Below are 17,553 nucleotides of genomic sequence, written 5' to 3'. Positions count from 1 at the left end.
TGAAGAATCAACAACAAGTGGGACACAATCATGAAGTGGAACGACATTTATTGGATATTTCAAACTTTTTTAACAAATCAAAAACTGAAAAATTGGCCGTGCAAAATTATTCAGCCCCCTTAAGTTAATACTTTGTAGCGCCACCTTTTGCTGCGATTACAGCTGTAAGTCGCTTGGGGTATGTCTCTATCATTTTTGCATATCGAGAGACTGAAATTTTTTCCCATTCCTCCTTGCAAAACATCTTGAGCTCAGTGAGGTTGGATGAAGAGCATTTGTGAACAGCAGTTTTCAGTTCTTTCCACAGATTCTCGATTGGATTCAGGTCTGGACTTTGACTTGGCCATTCTAACACCTGGATATGTTTATTTTTGAACCATTCCATTGTAGATTTTGCTTTATGTTTTGGATCATTGTCTTGTTGGAAGACAAATCTCTGTCCCAGTCTCAGGTCTTTTGCAGACTCCATCAGGTTTTCTTCCAGAATGGTCCTGTATTTGGCTCCATCCATCTTCCCATCAATTTTAACCATCTTCCCTGTCCCTGCTGAAGAAAAGCAGGCCCAAACCATGATGCTGCCACCACAATGTTTGACAGTGGGGATGTGTGTTCAGGGTGATGAGCTGTGTTGCTTTTACGCCAAACATAACGTTTTGCATTGTTGCCAAAAAGTTCAATTTTGGTTTCATCTGACCAGAGCACCTTCTTCCACATGTTTGGTGTGTCTCTCAGGTGGCTTGTGGCAAACTTTAAACGACACTTTTTATGGATATCTTTAAGAAATGGCTTCCTTCTTGCCACTCTTCCATAAAGTCCAGATTTGTGCAATATACGACTGATTGTTGTCCTATGGACAGAGTCTCCCACCTCAGTTGTAGATCTCTGCAGTTCATCCAGAGTGATCATGGGCCTCTTGGCTGCATCTCTGATCAGTCTTCTCCTTGTATGAGCTGAAAGTTTAGAGGGACGGCCAGGTCTTGGTAGATTTGCAGTGGTCTGATACTCCTTCCATTTCAATATTATCGCTTGCACAGTGCTCCTTGGGATGTTTAAAGCTTGGGAAATATTTTTGTATCCAAATCCGGCTTTAAACTTCTTCACAACAGTATCTCGGACCTGCTTGGTGTGTTCCTTGTTCTTCATGATGCTCTCTGCGCTTTTAACAGACCTCTGAGACTATCACAGTGCAGGTGCATTTATACGGAGACTTGATTACACACAGGTGGATTGTATTTATCATCATTAGTCATTTAGGTCAACAGTGGATCATTCAGAGATCCTCACTGATATTCTGGAGAGAGTTTGCTGCACTGAAAGTAAAGGGGCTGAATAATTTTGCACGCCCAATTTTTCAGTTTTTGATTTGTTAAGAAAGTTGGAAATATCCAATAAATGTCGTTCCACTTCATGATTGTGTCCCACTTGTTGTTGATTCTTCACAAAAAAATACAGTTTTATATCTTTATGTTTTAAGCCTGAAATGTGGCAAAAGGTCGCAAAGTTCAAGGGGTCCGAATACTTTCGCAGGGCACTGCATATGGCTGTTCTGAAACACGACGCAACGCGGAGTGCCTGGATACAGTCCTTAGCCGCGATATTTTGGCCATATACTAAAAACCTCGGAGGTGCCTTATTGCTGCTATAAACTGGTTACCAATGTAATTAGAGCAGTAAAAATAAATGTTTCGTCATACCCGTGGTCTACGGTCTATATACCACGTCTGCCAGCCAATCAGCAGTCAGGGCTCGAACCACCCAGTTTATAATGTACAGGAAGTAGCCTGACACACCAGACCATGTGGTACAATAGTGAGTTAAGTACACTACAGGCTTACTGGCCGTATGTGACCGACCGCGTTGATTCGGACTTATGTAGCAACATTGTGTTTTTTACATTGGATAAAATCATAGACACAGAGCTACAAAATGGTATAACATATACTGCATTTGAGGAACAATGGGGAAGTCATTCTGCTTTGAAAGTTGATGAACCTCACTTTTGAGAAATGGCCTTTGAATGCTTTGGTACCTACTGGAGAGCTCTTCTTTGTCCACCCATTCAGCATCATTCACACCCTCTTAAGCTTTAGCCCCCACCCAAACTCTGACCATTTTGCTCACCCTAGCAGAGCTGGTTAGGCTGTTTTCATGTTATCCAGAGTGTTGGTTAACTGTGCTGCTGGCAACAATTTAATTACATTTATTTGCCAACTTTTACTGACACCGGCCATATTCAACGGGTGTTGAGCTTTCCTGAAATTCATCAGTTATTCTGAGCTCTGGTACACTCAGACGAGAGTGCTCTGAAATCGGAGTAGATGGCCAGACTGAATTTACAAACGCATCCGAAATAGTTACTTGCATGGTGGATTATTTTGTTAAGACATGTAGGTAGGTAGGTAGGTAGGTAGGTAGGTAGGTAGGTAGGTAGGTAGGTAGGTAGGTAGGTAAACAATTAACCATAATTCCAACTCATGATGTTACTACCCTGCATGAGTCTGCGAGTTAGCAAGCTAATGTTAGCTAGCTAACGGTACACTTTAACTTGAAATGAACTACTTTCTGTCAAAATTAGAAACGTGTCATATCTGAAAATGAAGGTTGCTAGAATATTTTACCCGTATACATCATAGATGGACGCGTCTCCTGTCATGGATGCCATGGTTGCCCTTAGTTTGAAGATGTAATTCGGAAACAGGTGTTTTCTCCATCTCCTTAGCTATCATACTTGAATATCATACTGATTTATGTAGTTTTACTACTCAATCCAAAAAAGCCGCATTAGACAGGATTACCTACACATACTGACCAGCTCAAATAGACAGAATGTGTACTATTTGGCAAACCAATCCAAACTCTTCTCTCGGCATGTCCAGCCCACTCATTATCTCAGCCAATCATAGCTAGCTGGAATGTTGCTGTTTTTTTTCTGTGGCTAAACCTACTGGGCTCGTAATTTAACAATTTGATTCATATTTACGGATGGCATAAAAGTTTTTTATTAAGGCACATGAAAGTTCACATGTTCGAGAAGGCATTTCTGTCCCCAAAAAAATGCATTTTGATTTTTTTTTAAAGTTCACTTTCAAACGGCTCTCCTGTGAAGTAGTGACCCGCAACATACGCCAAGTTTCCTGAAATGGGTCACTATGGCTACAGAGTTTGGCTTTGTTAGTCAGGCTAACTGTACATTACATGCACATTCTATAATATTGACCAGATTTGCCATTTGATATATTCACAGTTCTGAGGGGTTTACCCAATCATTTATTCTCTATTTAAAAAGACTGTGGTCCAGGGTTCCTTAATCCCAATTAGATATACTCTGATAAATAATTTAATATAGATACAGTAAATTAACAATTCAATAACTACAGTAAAGTACTAATTGAGTCTTCAACCTTTTTTTCTGTAGCGTGTAAATTGCATGCATCCTCCCAACCATGTCAACTCAATTCTTCACATTGTGGGAACAACTGTGTTATGGCTAGAGTCTACCTCCTTCCCTTCAGACATGTTCCTCATCCTGTGTTACGGCTATAGTCCCCCTCCTTCCCTTCAGACATGTTCCTCATCCTGTGTTATGGCTAGAGTCTCCCTCCTTCCCTTCAGACATGTTCCTCATCCTGTGTTATGGCTAGAGTCTCCCTGCTTCCCTTCAGACATGTTCCTCATCCTGTGTTATGGCTAGAGTCTCCCTCCTTCCCTTCAGACATGTTCCTCATCCTGTGTTATGGCTAGAGTCTCCCTGCTTCCCTTCAGACATGTTCCTCATCCTGTGTTACGGCTATAGTCCCCCTCCTTCCCTTCAGACATGTTCCTCATCCTGTGTTATGGCTATAGTCTCCCTGCTTCCCTTCAGACATGTTCCTCATCCTGTGTTATGGCTAGAGTCTCCCTCCTTCCCTTCAGACATGTTCCTCATCCTGTGTTATGGCTATAGTCCCCCTCCTTCCCTTCAGACATGTTCCTCATCCTGTGTTACGGCTATAGTCCCCCTCCTTCCCTTCAGACATGTTCCTCATCCTGTGTTATGGCTAGAGTCTCCCTGCTTCCCTTCAGACATGTTCCTCATCCTGTGTTATGGCTATAGTCTCCCTCCTTCCCTTCAGACATGTTCCTCATCCTGTATTACGGCTATAGTCCCCCTCCTTCCCTTCAGACATGTTCCTCATCCTGTGTTATGGCTAGAGTCTCCCTCCTTCCCTTCAGACATGTTCCTCATCCTGTGTTATGGCTATAGTCCCCCCTCCTTACCTTCAGACATGTTCCTCATCCTGTGTTACGGCTACAGTCTCCCTCCTTCCCTTCAGACATGTTCCTCATCCTGTTTTACAACTATAGTCCCCCTCCTTCCCTTCAGACATGTTCCTCATCCTGTGTTACGGCTAGAGTCCCCCTCCTTCCCTTCAGACATGTTCCTCATCCTGTGTTACGGCTAGAGTCTCCCTCCTTCCCTTCAGACATGTTCCTCATCCTGTTTTACGGCTATAGTCCCCCTCCTTCCCTTCAGACATGTTCCTCATCCTGTGTTACGGCTAGAGTCCCCCTCCTTCCCTTCAGACATGTTCCTCATCCTGTGTTACGGCTAGAGTCCCCCTCCTTCCCTTCAGACATGTTCCTCATCCTGTGCATAGAACATACTTTACTTTACGGTATGACCCTGTCCTTTTCAGCAGTGGACTCAATCTAGGAGATTTAATGGTTTTGGTCATCCCACTAAATTCCAGTGTGGATTCTGTTAGTGTAGTAAAGTGCACAGACACCCTAGGGGTTCAGTACAGCCCCCTGGAGACCATGAAGGCACTTTGAAGGACTTCAGTGGGGTCAACTGAAACAGATGGGTAATACAACTGTGGGTTGTTGACAGTGTTCACCGTGAATTGTGGGCCTCTACTGTATGTTCTCTGTCTACACTGTCTGTATGTGCATTTTGTGTGTGTGCATGTGTGATAACAGTCATTTTCGAATCGGTCGCAATAAAATCATTGCATGCATATCATGGAGATCCGTGCAGAGTCGGGACAGGAGTATGAATAACACCGCCATTGAAAGACCAGCATTATCTTACCATATTATCAACATCACATATCACCTTCTCCGCTTACTCTTTACTACCACGGTCATGTGTGAAACACCTCTGTCAACAACCAGTGTCTCCCTTACACCTAACCCTTCCCCTATCACACCATTCACAGCCATCCATCTCAATCCAACTCAACCTCTCCACTCTCTTCCACTCAGCGTTTGAGATAGAATCACGTTGCCTTCCAGGCATGTCATAACCACAGCGATTGTTATCACAAGATTATGTCACGTTGGCATTCCTCAACAACGGGACATGGTAACAGGTCTGGAATCAGATAGGGGGAACTCTTGTTGTACATTCCTCAGGTGAAACCGCAAAAACAGGCCTAGGATTAGATAAGATCTCCTTAGGCTCTTTCTAAAAACCTTGCACCTTGGGAGGAAGTTGGAGAATGTCTCCTGTGGACCGTGTGTGCTCTCACAACAAAGGAAGGGCTGGACCACGAGGAAGTTCTGTTTGGTCTTTGACACCCTTACCTTCTTTTTTTTCTCATGTTTAGTTTTTGAGGAGGTTACCTTGAGTGGGGAGGGGGATGTACTTTAGTTAAGTCTTTTAAGTTTCAGAACATCAAAATGGGGGGGTTTTGTCTCGTGACTTCCCATGTTTTTGACAGATTTAGTTTTTGACAGAAGTGCTTGTGTACAATAACATATTTTAGCTACAGTTATCTGAGTGTTAGTAATTTGTTGTGAACCATGACCTGACAACATTATCCCAACCATTCATGCCCACTTCCTCAGGAATAACATGACTGGATACAATAAAGCCAGATACATCCTAACACACTGAGATAGTGTATGATCGTTCGTCACGTGTTTGTGTGACTGGGTGTGTATTTAAGTCTCTTAAGACCTGTCTGTCACTCTGATTGCAGTCCAAGGCCTGTCTGTCACTCTGACAGCAGTCCAAGGCTGCGGCTGTGAGCTCCCCTGTGCTCCAACTTACCATGGGCCCCTTGAGGGCTGTGAGGACAGAGGTTTTTCCTTTTCGTCTGGCTCTGCCCTGTAATTATCACTATCCACTCCAACTGCTCTGAGACCTGTTCTAATATACAGAGGAGTGGGGAGCAGCATGTGTCCTTAAGTCCTTCCATCTGATTTAGAGCCAGTGTCAACGCCAACCTCTCAAGACGGCCACATAGGACACACTCAGGGGGAGGGTCCATTTTCTGATTCCTTCATTAATTTATTTATTTCTGTCGTCGTAGTCTGTCTGATTGTTTATTTGTTCTGTCTCTCTCAATCTATCCCTCTCTCCCCTTCTCTATCTTCCTGTTATGAAATGCATACGATTCCTAGCTCTTCAGAGCAGCAGATGCTGGATAAGAGACATTGAAGTTCACCAAATCTGGACTTTCTGGTTATGATGATCATTCACATAGAGTTATCTAAGGAAGTTTAGGTCTATAGCCCTCCCTCCATCTAAATTATACTGTAAGTGTCTGATGGTATCTGCTGGGACTGTTTCCAACAATGCATTTACAGATGTTATCCATTCATAGCTGATGATATTGATGTTTTGTAGAGATATCTGATTGGATTTGAATCAGATGTTTGTGGTTTCATATTATTTTACATTCTCTCTCAGGTTGCTGAGCTCCATCAAACCTGGCTTGGTGAAGAAGATCAACAGATTACCCACTCCCATCGCTGGCCTGGTAAGTTCTCTCCTCCTGCCATCACTCCATTCCTCTCCCCCTCTATCTTCCTCTCCTTCCATTCTTCTCCTCCCTCGGATTCCTCTCATTCTGCCAGCTATTCCCCCCTTTCTCCCCCCATTTAGTTTCCCTATCCTCCCATTCCTGCATCCCTTCCTGCCTCCATCTCCCCCTTCCTTTCACTCTACCATCTATTCCCCCTTTCCTCCCGCCGTTTAATTCCCCTATCCTCCTATTCCTCTCCTCCCTCCCTTCCTCTCACTCTACCTCTATTCCTTTCTGAATAATGTACAGTCTATTCTGCACTTTAAATTATTCACAGATAGACAGTACAGAGTCACTCCAACTCCCAAGCTATAAGGCTCAACCTATGTCTGTCAAACAGCTGCGAACAATTGAACGGTGTAAACCTCACAGTAATAGTCCATTGTGTGTGTGTCTGTGGGAACGTGTGTGTACGTGTGTGTGTGTGTTGCAGCAGGTCTTTCAAGATCTTGTGGAAATGCATCCAGCTCCTCATTACACTGTTTTATGTATATAGAGTGATAGCAAAGGAGAAGAAGGAACCCCCCCCCCCACTTCCTCTGCATTGTTTTGGCTTGGCTTGAGTCTGCTGGTTTGCCAGGCCCAGATGTACTGGGACAGCCCCGGGATCAGTTATTAGTGTAAAACGCTGCGAGAATGACGAGTTTGACGAGGCCCATGGTTATGCTACCTCTGCTCCACACTTTGCTCCACACTTTGGTCTTCAAATCGATCTTGACTAGATTTGCTGCTATTATTTGACTCTATTTTGAGATAGGAACAGGGTTAAGTAGGTGGCTTTCCAAATGTAATGTGTTACAGTTACTAGTTGCCTGTCCAAAATGTATATTTTTTAACAGAACTTTTGGATTAACCAAACTGAATAGAGGCATTAGAAGACAAAATGTAATGTATGTACAGTTGAAGTCGGAAGTTTACATACACCTTAGCCAAATACATTTTACACTCAGTTTTTCACAATTCCTGACATTTAATCCGAGTAACAATTCCCTGTCTTAGGTCAGTTAGGGTCACCACTTTATTTTAAAGTGAAATGTCAGAATAATATCAGAGAATTATTTATTTCAGCTTTTATTTCTTTCATCACATTCCCAGTGGGTCAGAGGTTTACATACACTCAATTAGTATTTGGTACCATTGCCTTTAAATTGTTTAACTTGGGTCAAACATATCAGGTAGCCTTCAACAAGCTTCCCACAATAAGTTGGGTGAATTTTGGCTGATTCCTCCTGACAGAACTGGTGTAACTGAGCCAGTTTTGTAGGCCTCCTTGCTCTCACACGCTTTTTCAGTTCTGCCCACAAATTTCTACAGGATTGAGGTCAGGGCTTTGTGATGGCCACTCCAATACCTTGACTTTATTGTCCTTAAGACATTTTGCCACAACTTTGGAAGTATGCTTGGAGTCATTGTCCATTTGGAAGACCCATTTGCGACCAAGTTTTAACTTCCTGACTGATGTCTTGAGATGTTGCTTCAATATATGCACATAATTTTGCTCCATCATGATGCCATCTAATTTGTGAAATGCACCAGTCCCTCCTGCAGCAAAGCACCCCCACAACATGATTCTGCCACCTCCGTGCTTCACGGTTGGGATGGTGTTCTTCGGCTTGCAACCCTCCCCCTTTTTCCTCCAAACATAACAATGGTCAAACAATTCTATTTTTGTTTCATCAGACCAGATGTACGATCTTTGTCCCCATGTGCAAACCGTAGTCTGGCTTTTTTTATGGCGGTTGTGGAGCAGTGGCTTCTTCCTTGCTGAGCAGCCTTTCAGGTTATGTCGATATATGACTCGTTTTACTGTGGATATAGATACTTTTGTACCTGTTTCCTCCAGAATATTCACAAGGTCCTTTGCTACTGTTCTGGGATTGATTTGCACTTTTCGCACCAAAGTACGTTTATCTCGGAGTCAGAACACGTCTCCTTCCTGAGCGGTATAACTGCTGCATGGTCCCATGGTGTTATACTTGTGTACTATTGTTTGTACAGATGAACGTGGTACCTTCAGGCTCTTGGAAATTTCTCCCAAGGATGAACCAGACTTGTGGAGGGCTACAATTTATTTTCTGAGGTCTTGGCTGATTTCTTTTGATTTTCCCATGATGTCAAGCAAAGAGGCATTGAGTTTGAAGGTAGGCCTTGAAATACTTCCACAGGTACACCTCCAATTGACTCAAATTATGTCAATTAGCCTATCAGAAGCTTCTAAAGCTGTGACATAATTTTCAGGAATTTTCCAAGCTGTTTAAAGGCACAGTCAACTTAGTGTATGTAAAGTTCTGACCCACTAGAATTGTGATACAGTGAATTATAAGTTAAATAATCTGTCTGTAAACAATTGTTGGAAAAATGACTTGTGTCATGCACAAAGTAGATGTCCTAACCGATTTGCCAAAACTATAGTTTGTTCACAAGATTTTTGTGGAGTGGTTGAAAAAAATATGTTTAATGACTCCAACCTAAGTGTATGTAACCAATTGAACGACTTCTATTGCAAGTTAAATCAATGTTAAAGTTTACATAACTGGCCATATATGGATGTTAAATTTTACTTTATGGGTTGGTTGTGTAGGCTTCTTCTAACCCATCGCTTTCTACTACATATAATTTCTGATTAAATGTTATCTTTACATTAATATATATAATTAATAAGTCCAAAAATGGATGTAGCAACTACAGATTGCCCCTTTAAGTTTATCAAAAGCTTTAATTTATTCAATTCAACCATTATTGGGTTCAAATACACATTTAGATTTCTGAACCGCCATCCACAACAACCACAATCCGTAAGGCGCAAATAGCTCATTTAGAGAGCAGCAGTGTGATTCACATCATTGCGCTATATACAGTGGGGAGAAGAAGTATTTGATACACTACCGATTTTTGCAGGTTTACCTACTTACAAAGCATGTAGAGGTCTGTAATTTTTATCATAGGTACACATTTATCATAGTTACACTTCAACTGTGAGAGACGGAATCTAAAACAAAAATCCAGAAAATCACATTGTATGATTTTTAAGTAATTAATTTGCATTTTATTGCATGACATAAGTATTTGATACATCAGAAAAGATAACTTATTATCAAATACTTGTTCTCCCCACTGTAGATATCAATAATAAGTGATATCCGTTTTGCCGTAGACTATACCACTGCTCTATATCCTTACCTCCAAGCTATTATTCGAGTTGTATAATCTTTGGATGCCGACAGCAGTCGCACCATTGGAAGACATAGCTTGGACTGTAGCCTACAAAAGCCTATTCCTGCTCTTTTCCCTCGATCCATCAAACACATTTGGTGTGTCATCATAGCAAGCTCTGATTTAAACATGCACCTTTTTTCAATGTTCATTTGAATGTCATTGAGTTTACAGAAGTTTTTTTTCCGCAAAAATCCTTTCTGAATTTAAAAGTAATCCCCTAGTTTTTCAAAAGTATCTGTAATCTGATTACAATGTTTTTGCTGGTAACGTAACAGATTGCAGTTAATGTTTTTTTGTAATCACTTACATGTAATCAGTTTCTCTCCAACTCTGGATAGGAATAATGAGTAGCATTCAATGGCTAACTTGCCTTCAGTGTGAAGTTGCCCCAAAGTACAGATCTAGGATACTGGCCATGACTTGGAGTCCCATAGGGTGGTGCCCAGCATCACCCGGGTTTGGCCAGTGTAGGTCATCATATATATATATATATATCACAATTGCCCTGTGTCTTCTTTGACTCTGCTCATGGTTTGGAGACCAAAGGGTAATGAAAAGTACAGAAGGGATGAAGAACGGAGGAGAGGAGATGAACAATGGCTGGATAAGAAAGAAAGCGAGAGACAAACATATGCAGAAAAGAAAGGATGAAAGAGAGGAGAGCTCAACAGCTGGATGATGGAGGGAGAAGAGAAACGGAGGGAGACTGAGGGAGACTGAGGGAGACTGAGGGAGACTGAGGGAGACTGAGGGAGACTGAGGGAGACTGAGGGAGACTGAGGGAGACGGAGAGCTAGAACCCAAAATGCAAAAGTGGTAGGCATCAGTTGAACTGTTTTGAAGGAAGTTTGGTTTGGCCCGGCTTCTCTCTCCCTACTCTCTTATCTAATGGCGTCTCTAATCGCCGCCAACGAGCCTCCTCTGGCTGTTAAGGAACACCAGCAATTACATGCCCTTTCTCTTTTTTTACAATCCAGTAACAATGGATTATCTTATTATCTTGTAACAAGTTCAAAGCAAAACAGTTACTTCCTCACTTTGTCAAGATGTTTTTGCTCCACTGTAACACTAGTTAAGTCTTTCAATCTTTCTGGTCTTTCTCACTCACTCACTCACTCACTCACTCACTCACTCACTCACTCACTCACTCACTCACTCACATTTTCTGAAGATATCTAAGTTAAGATCATCAAAAGTCTCTCTCTTCCTCCGTTTCTGTTCTGGACCTACTTTCTGTTTACATGGCTACTGTTTCTCTCCATTACACATCTAATGATTTCTGTCTACAAGACCTAAGAGAACACTTAATCTGGTGTCGGGTCAGTCTTTCTGCATAGAATTAGAGGGGTTATAAATGATCCATCTACACAAACTGGCCCTCCATCTGCTGGGGACATGAACAAGAAACTAGTGAGTGGGAGGAGGAAAGAGACATTAGTACGTCTTTGATATGTACTGTGCTGTATCTGAGTGGGCACAAGCAATTCACGACATAATGCTTTTGCTTCTTGTCATTGAACAAAGCCAAGCAAATACAGGGTTACCAGGGCCATGTTGAGTAGGGAAGGGTTGAGTAGGGAAGCTTTGTGGAACGTTGCATGAAGTGCTTTGAAAGGGTGGTCATGGCTCACATCAAATCGAAATGTATTTGTCACATGTGCCGAATACAACGGGTAAAATGCATACTTTCAAGCCCTTAACCAACAATGCAGTTCAAGAAATAAACATCAACACCATCATCACAGAAACCCTAGACCCACTCCAATAAGACTGCTGAACAATTCATCAAATGGTCACCCAGACTATTTGCATTGACACCCCCCCCCCCCCGTTTGTTTTTACACTACTGCTACTCACTGTTTATTATCTATGCATGGTCACTTTACCCCTACCTACAGTACATGTACAAATGACCTCTAACCTGTACCGCCGCACATTGACTCAGTACCAGTACCCCCTGTATATAGCCTCGTTATTTTACTTTAGTTTATTTAGTAAATATTTTCTTAACTCTATTTTCTTAACTGCATTGTTGGTTAAGGGCTTGTAAGTAAGCATTTCACGGTAAGGTCAACACGGTGCATGTGACAAATCAAATTAGATTTTAATTGATTTGATTTGTTCTTTATAATATATTTCTATGTGAAAGTTGTGGCCTACTGAACTAGACTAGGCATGTAAACTAGGCATGTAAACTAGGCTTGTAAACCACATGGTTGACTCGTGTAGGGTAGGACCTGTACCTGTTATGGTGAATCCTTATGGTTCAACTCAAGGTGCAGGCTTGTGTATCCACACATTCCTTTTTGAAAATCATATGGATGTGCTCACACACACGCTTGTGCATTGCAGTAACACCTTACATCTGCATATTTGAGAGACTAGTCAAGGACCATATCACCTCCACCCTACCTGACACCCTAGACCCACTCCAATTTGCTTACCGCCCAAATAGGTCCACAGACGATGCAATCTCAACCACACTGCACACTGCCCTAACCCACCTGGACAAGAGGAATACCTATGTGAGAATGCTGTTCATCGACTACAGCTCGGCATTCAACACCATAGTACCCTCCAAGCTCGTCATCAAGCTCGAGACCCTGGGTCTCGACCCCGCCCTGTGCAACTGGGTACTGGACTTCCTGACGGGCCGCCCCCAGGTGGTGAGGGTAGGCAACAACATCTCCTCCCCGCTGATCCTCAACACGGGGCCCCACAAGGGTGCGTTCTGAGCCCTCTCCTGTACTCCCTGTTCACCCACGACTGCGTGGCCACGCACGCCTCCAACTCAATCATCAAGTTTGCGGACGACACAACAGTGGTAGGCTTGATTACCAACAACGACGAGACGGCCTACAGGGAGGAGGTGAGGGCCCTCGGAGTGTGGTGTCAGGAAAATAACCTCACACTCAACGTCAACAAAACAAAGGAGATGATTGTGGACTTCAGGAAACAGCAGAGGGAACACCCCCCTATCCACATCGATGGAACAGTAGTGGAGAGGGTAGCTAGTTTTAAGTTCCTCGGCATACACATCACAGACAAACTGAATTGGTCCACTCACACTGACAGCGTCGTGAAGAAGGCGCAGCAGCGCCTATTCAACCTCAGGAGGCTGAAGAAATTCGGCTTGTCACCAAAAGCACTCACAAACTTCTACAGATGCACAATCGAGAGCATCCTGGCGGGCTGTATCACCGCCTGGTACGGCAACTGCTCCGCCCTCAACCGTAAGGCTCTCCAGAGGGTAGTGAGGACTGCACAACGCATCACCGGGGGCAAACTACCTGCCCTCCAGGACACCTACACCACCCGTTGTTACAGGAAGGCCATAAAGATCATCAAGGACATCAACCACCCGAACCACTGCCTGTTCACCCCGCTATCATCCAGAAGGCGAGGTCAGTACAGGTGCATCAAAGCTGGGACCGAGAGACTGAAAAACAGCTTCTATCTCAAGGCCATCAGACTGTTAAACAGCCACCACTAACATTGAGTGGCTGCTGCCAACACACTGTCATTGACACTGACCCAACTCCAGCCATTTTAATAATGGGAATTGATGGGAAATTATGTAAATATATCACTAGCCACTTTAAACAATGCTACCTTATATAATGTTACTTACCCTACATTATTCATCTCATATGCATATGTATATACTGTACTCTACATCATCGACTGCATCCTTATGTAACACATGTATCACTAGCCACTTTAACTATGCCACTTTGTTTACTTTGTCTACACACTCATCTCATATGTATATACTGTACTCGATACCATCTACTGTATGCTGCTCTGTACCATCACTCATTCATATATCCTTATGTACATGTTCCTTATCCCCTTACACTGTGTATAAGACAGTAGTTTTGGAATTGTTAGTTAGATTACTTGTTGGTTATCACTGCATTGTCGGAACTAGAAGCACAAGCATTTCGCTATACTCGCATTAACATCTGCTAACCATGTGTATGTGACAAATAAAATTTGATTTGATATCCAAAGAAAAATTCCAGACGAGGCTCTTCCCCTTCCTGTTACAGCCTAATGGGAAAATGTCTCTCTGTGGAATTCCTTGTTGTGTAATCAGGGTGGATTGGGAGCAGAGCAGAGTGTGGAATGTTTTACAGGTTGATTGGTAGCTCTTGTCCAGGGCATTAGGAATGCTCAGTATTAGCAAGCCATACTAAGGCACAGTATTAGCAAGCCATACTAAGGCACAGTATTAGCAAGCCATACTAAGGCACAGTATTAGCAAGCCATACTAAGGCACAGTATTAGCAAGCCATACTAAGGCACAGTATTAGCAAGCCATACTAAGGCACAGTATTAGCAAGCCATACTAAGGCACAGTATTAGCAAGCCATACTAAGGCACAGTATTAGCAAGCCATACTAAGGCACAGTATTAGCAAGCCATACTAAGGCACAGTATTAGCAAGCCATACTAAGGCACAGTATTAGCAAACCATACTAAGGCACAGTATTAGCAAGCTGCACTGAGACTCAGTGTTAGCAAGCCACACTCCCTGGACTACGGCTGGTTGGTTCTTTGGTTTGTTGCTTGGTGTACTGCTGAAGAGGGCTAGTGGGTTGGTAGCAGACCTGGGTTAATTTCATAGGTCAAATCTTTTATAGTACCTGAGAGTGTTTGCGGAGCACTACATTTAGCTTCAAATTTGCACTTTTGGGAATATTCTGTATTCGTTCCAGTGTACCATTACACAGAACCTGATAACCATAGATGTGTGTATGATACTGTGTATAATTATGAAACACCAGTCATGGCACTGCCTAAAATTTTGACTTGTGATAAGAAGAAACCACTTGTCTGTGAGTTTTAAACTCTCCCCTGCTTATTTGAGTGTTGTCCTTGGCCTTGACTCTGTGAGGTTGGAATCTGAAACAGATCTGTGAGACACCCATCTCCCTCAGCGTAATCTGTGAACCCCGGTCCCCTGGATACTCTATAGGTGTTGTTTCTGGGTGTGAATGCTGGTTCACTTCCCCCCTGCATCTGTCGTCGGATCGCGTGTTAAGGGAATTTTTATTAAAACAGAGGAATTCAATTCCTTCAACATCGCGTCAGAAAGGTATTGAGTCCATCCAGATTCAGCACCGTAATGTAAAATGATCTGAGGATGGAACGTGTTTAATGTCTCTGTACTTCATGCATCATCAATTAGCTCCTAATAGTTTTTTTTACTGTTTTAGTTCTATTGGGGAAATATTGTCTCAAGACCACAGGAATGGAGTTCTCTGCAGATGTCTCTTTAAGTCGACATGTGTTATCGTGCCTGGTTTTCTCTGACCGTTGTCCATAGTTTTGGTGTCTGAGGGGGGGGAAGAGGGCAGTGGCTGGAACACTGTGCGTGTTGATGTAGACATCAGTGTCTTTCATCAACAGCTTTCCATTACAAGAGGTCGCTGTCAATGTTTTCAGCTGTGGTCTCCACCCAGTTTCCTCTACCAGTGACCCCCTACCCCACACGTGCACACACAAACGGTTCCAACACACAAACACACATACATGTTGTATGTTATTGTACAAGACGCTTGCTGGACATGGGTTTAAGTGGTTTCCCCTACACATACATGCACATACACAGACCCTTGTCACTAATATTTCCTCTGTCCACATGTTCTTTGTTTACATTTCTGTTATTCTTGGCATAGGGTGACTTGTTGTTGGAAGAGAGCACAGAAGAGAGCAGCAGCATTGTGGAGGGAGATGTTTTGGGAGCAGCAGCATTGTGGAGAGAGATGGTTTGGGAGCAGCAGCATTGTGGAGAGATGTTTTGGGAGCAGCAGCATTGTGGAGAGAGATGGTTTGGGAGCAGCAGCATTGTGGAGAGAGATGGTTTGGGAGCAGCAGCATTGTGGAGAGAGATGGTTTGGGAGCAGCAGCATTGTGGAGAGAGATGGTTTGGGAGCAGCAGCATTGTGGAGAGAGATGGTTTGGGAGCAGCAGCATTGTGGAGAGAGATGGTTTGGGAGCAGCAGCATTGTGGAGAGAGATGGTTTGGGAGCAGCAGCATTGTGGAGAGAGATGGTTTGGGAGCAGCAGCATTGTGGAGAGAGATGGTTTGGGAGCAGCAGCATTGTGGAGAGAGATGGTTTGGGAGCAGCAGCATTGTGGAGAGAGATGGTTTGGGAGCCTCCATTTTCTTATTTTTTCTCCTCTTCATCCAGTTTCTTTGTTATTGGTTTCTTGTTAACTGACTACTGGATCACACAGAGTATCTGTTCATGTGTATGGGTTCGCTTCACGCTGCTACAACGTGGTAGCTACGGGTTCGCTTCACGCTGCTACAACGTGGTAGCTACGGGTTCGCTTCGTGCTGCTACAACGTGGTAGCTACGGGTTCGCTTCGCGCTGCTACAACGTGGTAGCTACGGGTTCGCTTCGCGCTGCTACAACGTGGTAGCTACGGGTTCGCTTCGCGCTGCTACAACGTGGTAGCTACGGGTTCGCTTCGCGCTGCTACAACGTGGTAGCTACGGGTTCGCTTCGCGCTGCTACAACGTGGTAGCTACGGGTTCGCTTCGCGCTGCTACAACGTGGTAGCTACGGGTTTGCTTCGCGCTGCTACAACGTGGTAGCTACGGGACAAAAACAGTGGAGCAGTTGGCAATGCAGGCATTATTAAGTGTAACCAACCCGTTACTCAAAATAGGACATTGAAAAACATGAAAGTGTGATTTCACAATGTCTTCAATGTCTCTACCCAGCCTCCACTTTTTATTAAAAGCATCATTTTTAAACACACCATGTTGTGCCAGACCTCTGTGGCTAACTGGTTTCACTGGATTCTACTGGACTTAACTAGTTTAGTTTGTCTGTATTTAACTGGTCTTGATTGCCCTCCTAAATCCTTTCCATCCTCCTCCTTTCTTTTTCCCCCTGCCAACAATGCATTCATCTATCCCTACTACAGGCTTTTAAGATGGAATACCTCCAATGTAACTCAGCTATGCTAAATGGGAACTGGGAAGTCTCTGGCCAATGGAAGGCCTACTGTATTGACTTCATGACCGTCAGTGATTGGCGAGCCATTTGAAATCTCAAAGCACATTCTTACTGGGTGCTGCATAGCCAATCAGGCTCCCCCAAGTTGTAAGTGAATAGTTTGGAATATTCAAGAAGGTTTTGTTTGTAGTGTGCTTGGTGAAGTATTTTTGGAGATTTCAGTATATGTATTTCTCTAAGTGGAAACAACTTTATTTAAATAATTAATTTCTCCATACCCCTTTAACCCTATTCTCAATCATCTGGTAGAGCATGTTTTGACAATTGATTTAGAAGTGAATATGAAAGAAATCTCCACTTGAACTTGATTGGTCAACTCCCCAGCCCTCGTGGATGAATTTACATAATTGGTATTATTTTGGGTTGCTGCAGTTCAGTGTTGTGGCTCTCTAACTTCGCCCACTTCGAGGGCTGTAAGAATACTCAAAATCAGTCACCAAAGATAAGAGATAAAAGGCAGGAGGAATTCAGTTGTTGAGGTATTCATATTGCACCATTCCTGTTAGTA

At 43.2% G+C, this 17,553-nt stretch overlaps 1 protein-coding gene across 1 annotated transcript in view; it reads left to right on the top strand.

Moving 5' to 3' along the window:
• LOC123993529 (LIM and calponin homology domains-containing protein 1-like) overlaps window positions 1-17,553 on the top strand; it is a 151,688-nt gene that overhangs the window by 59,473 nt on the left and 74,662 nt on the right. The window contains 1 exon segment of the mRNA XM_046295777.1: window positions 6,677-6,746. Coding sequence (XP_046151733.1) covers window positions 6,677-6,746 — 70 coding nt within the window.

The sequence above is a fragment of the Oncorhynchus gorbuscha genome, linkage group LG13, assembly GCF_021184085.1.
Source record: "Oncorhynchus gorbuscha isolate QuinsamMale2020 ecotype Even-year linkage group LG13, OgorEven_v1.0, whole genome shotgun sequence".
NCBI lineage: Eukaryota > Metazoa > Chordata > Actinopteri > Salmoniformes > Salmonidae > Oncorhynchus > Oncorhynchus gorbuscha.
Note: the sequence above shows the minus strand (reverse complement) of the source record. Positions and strands in the feature narration are given on the sequence as shown.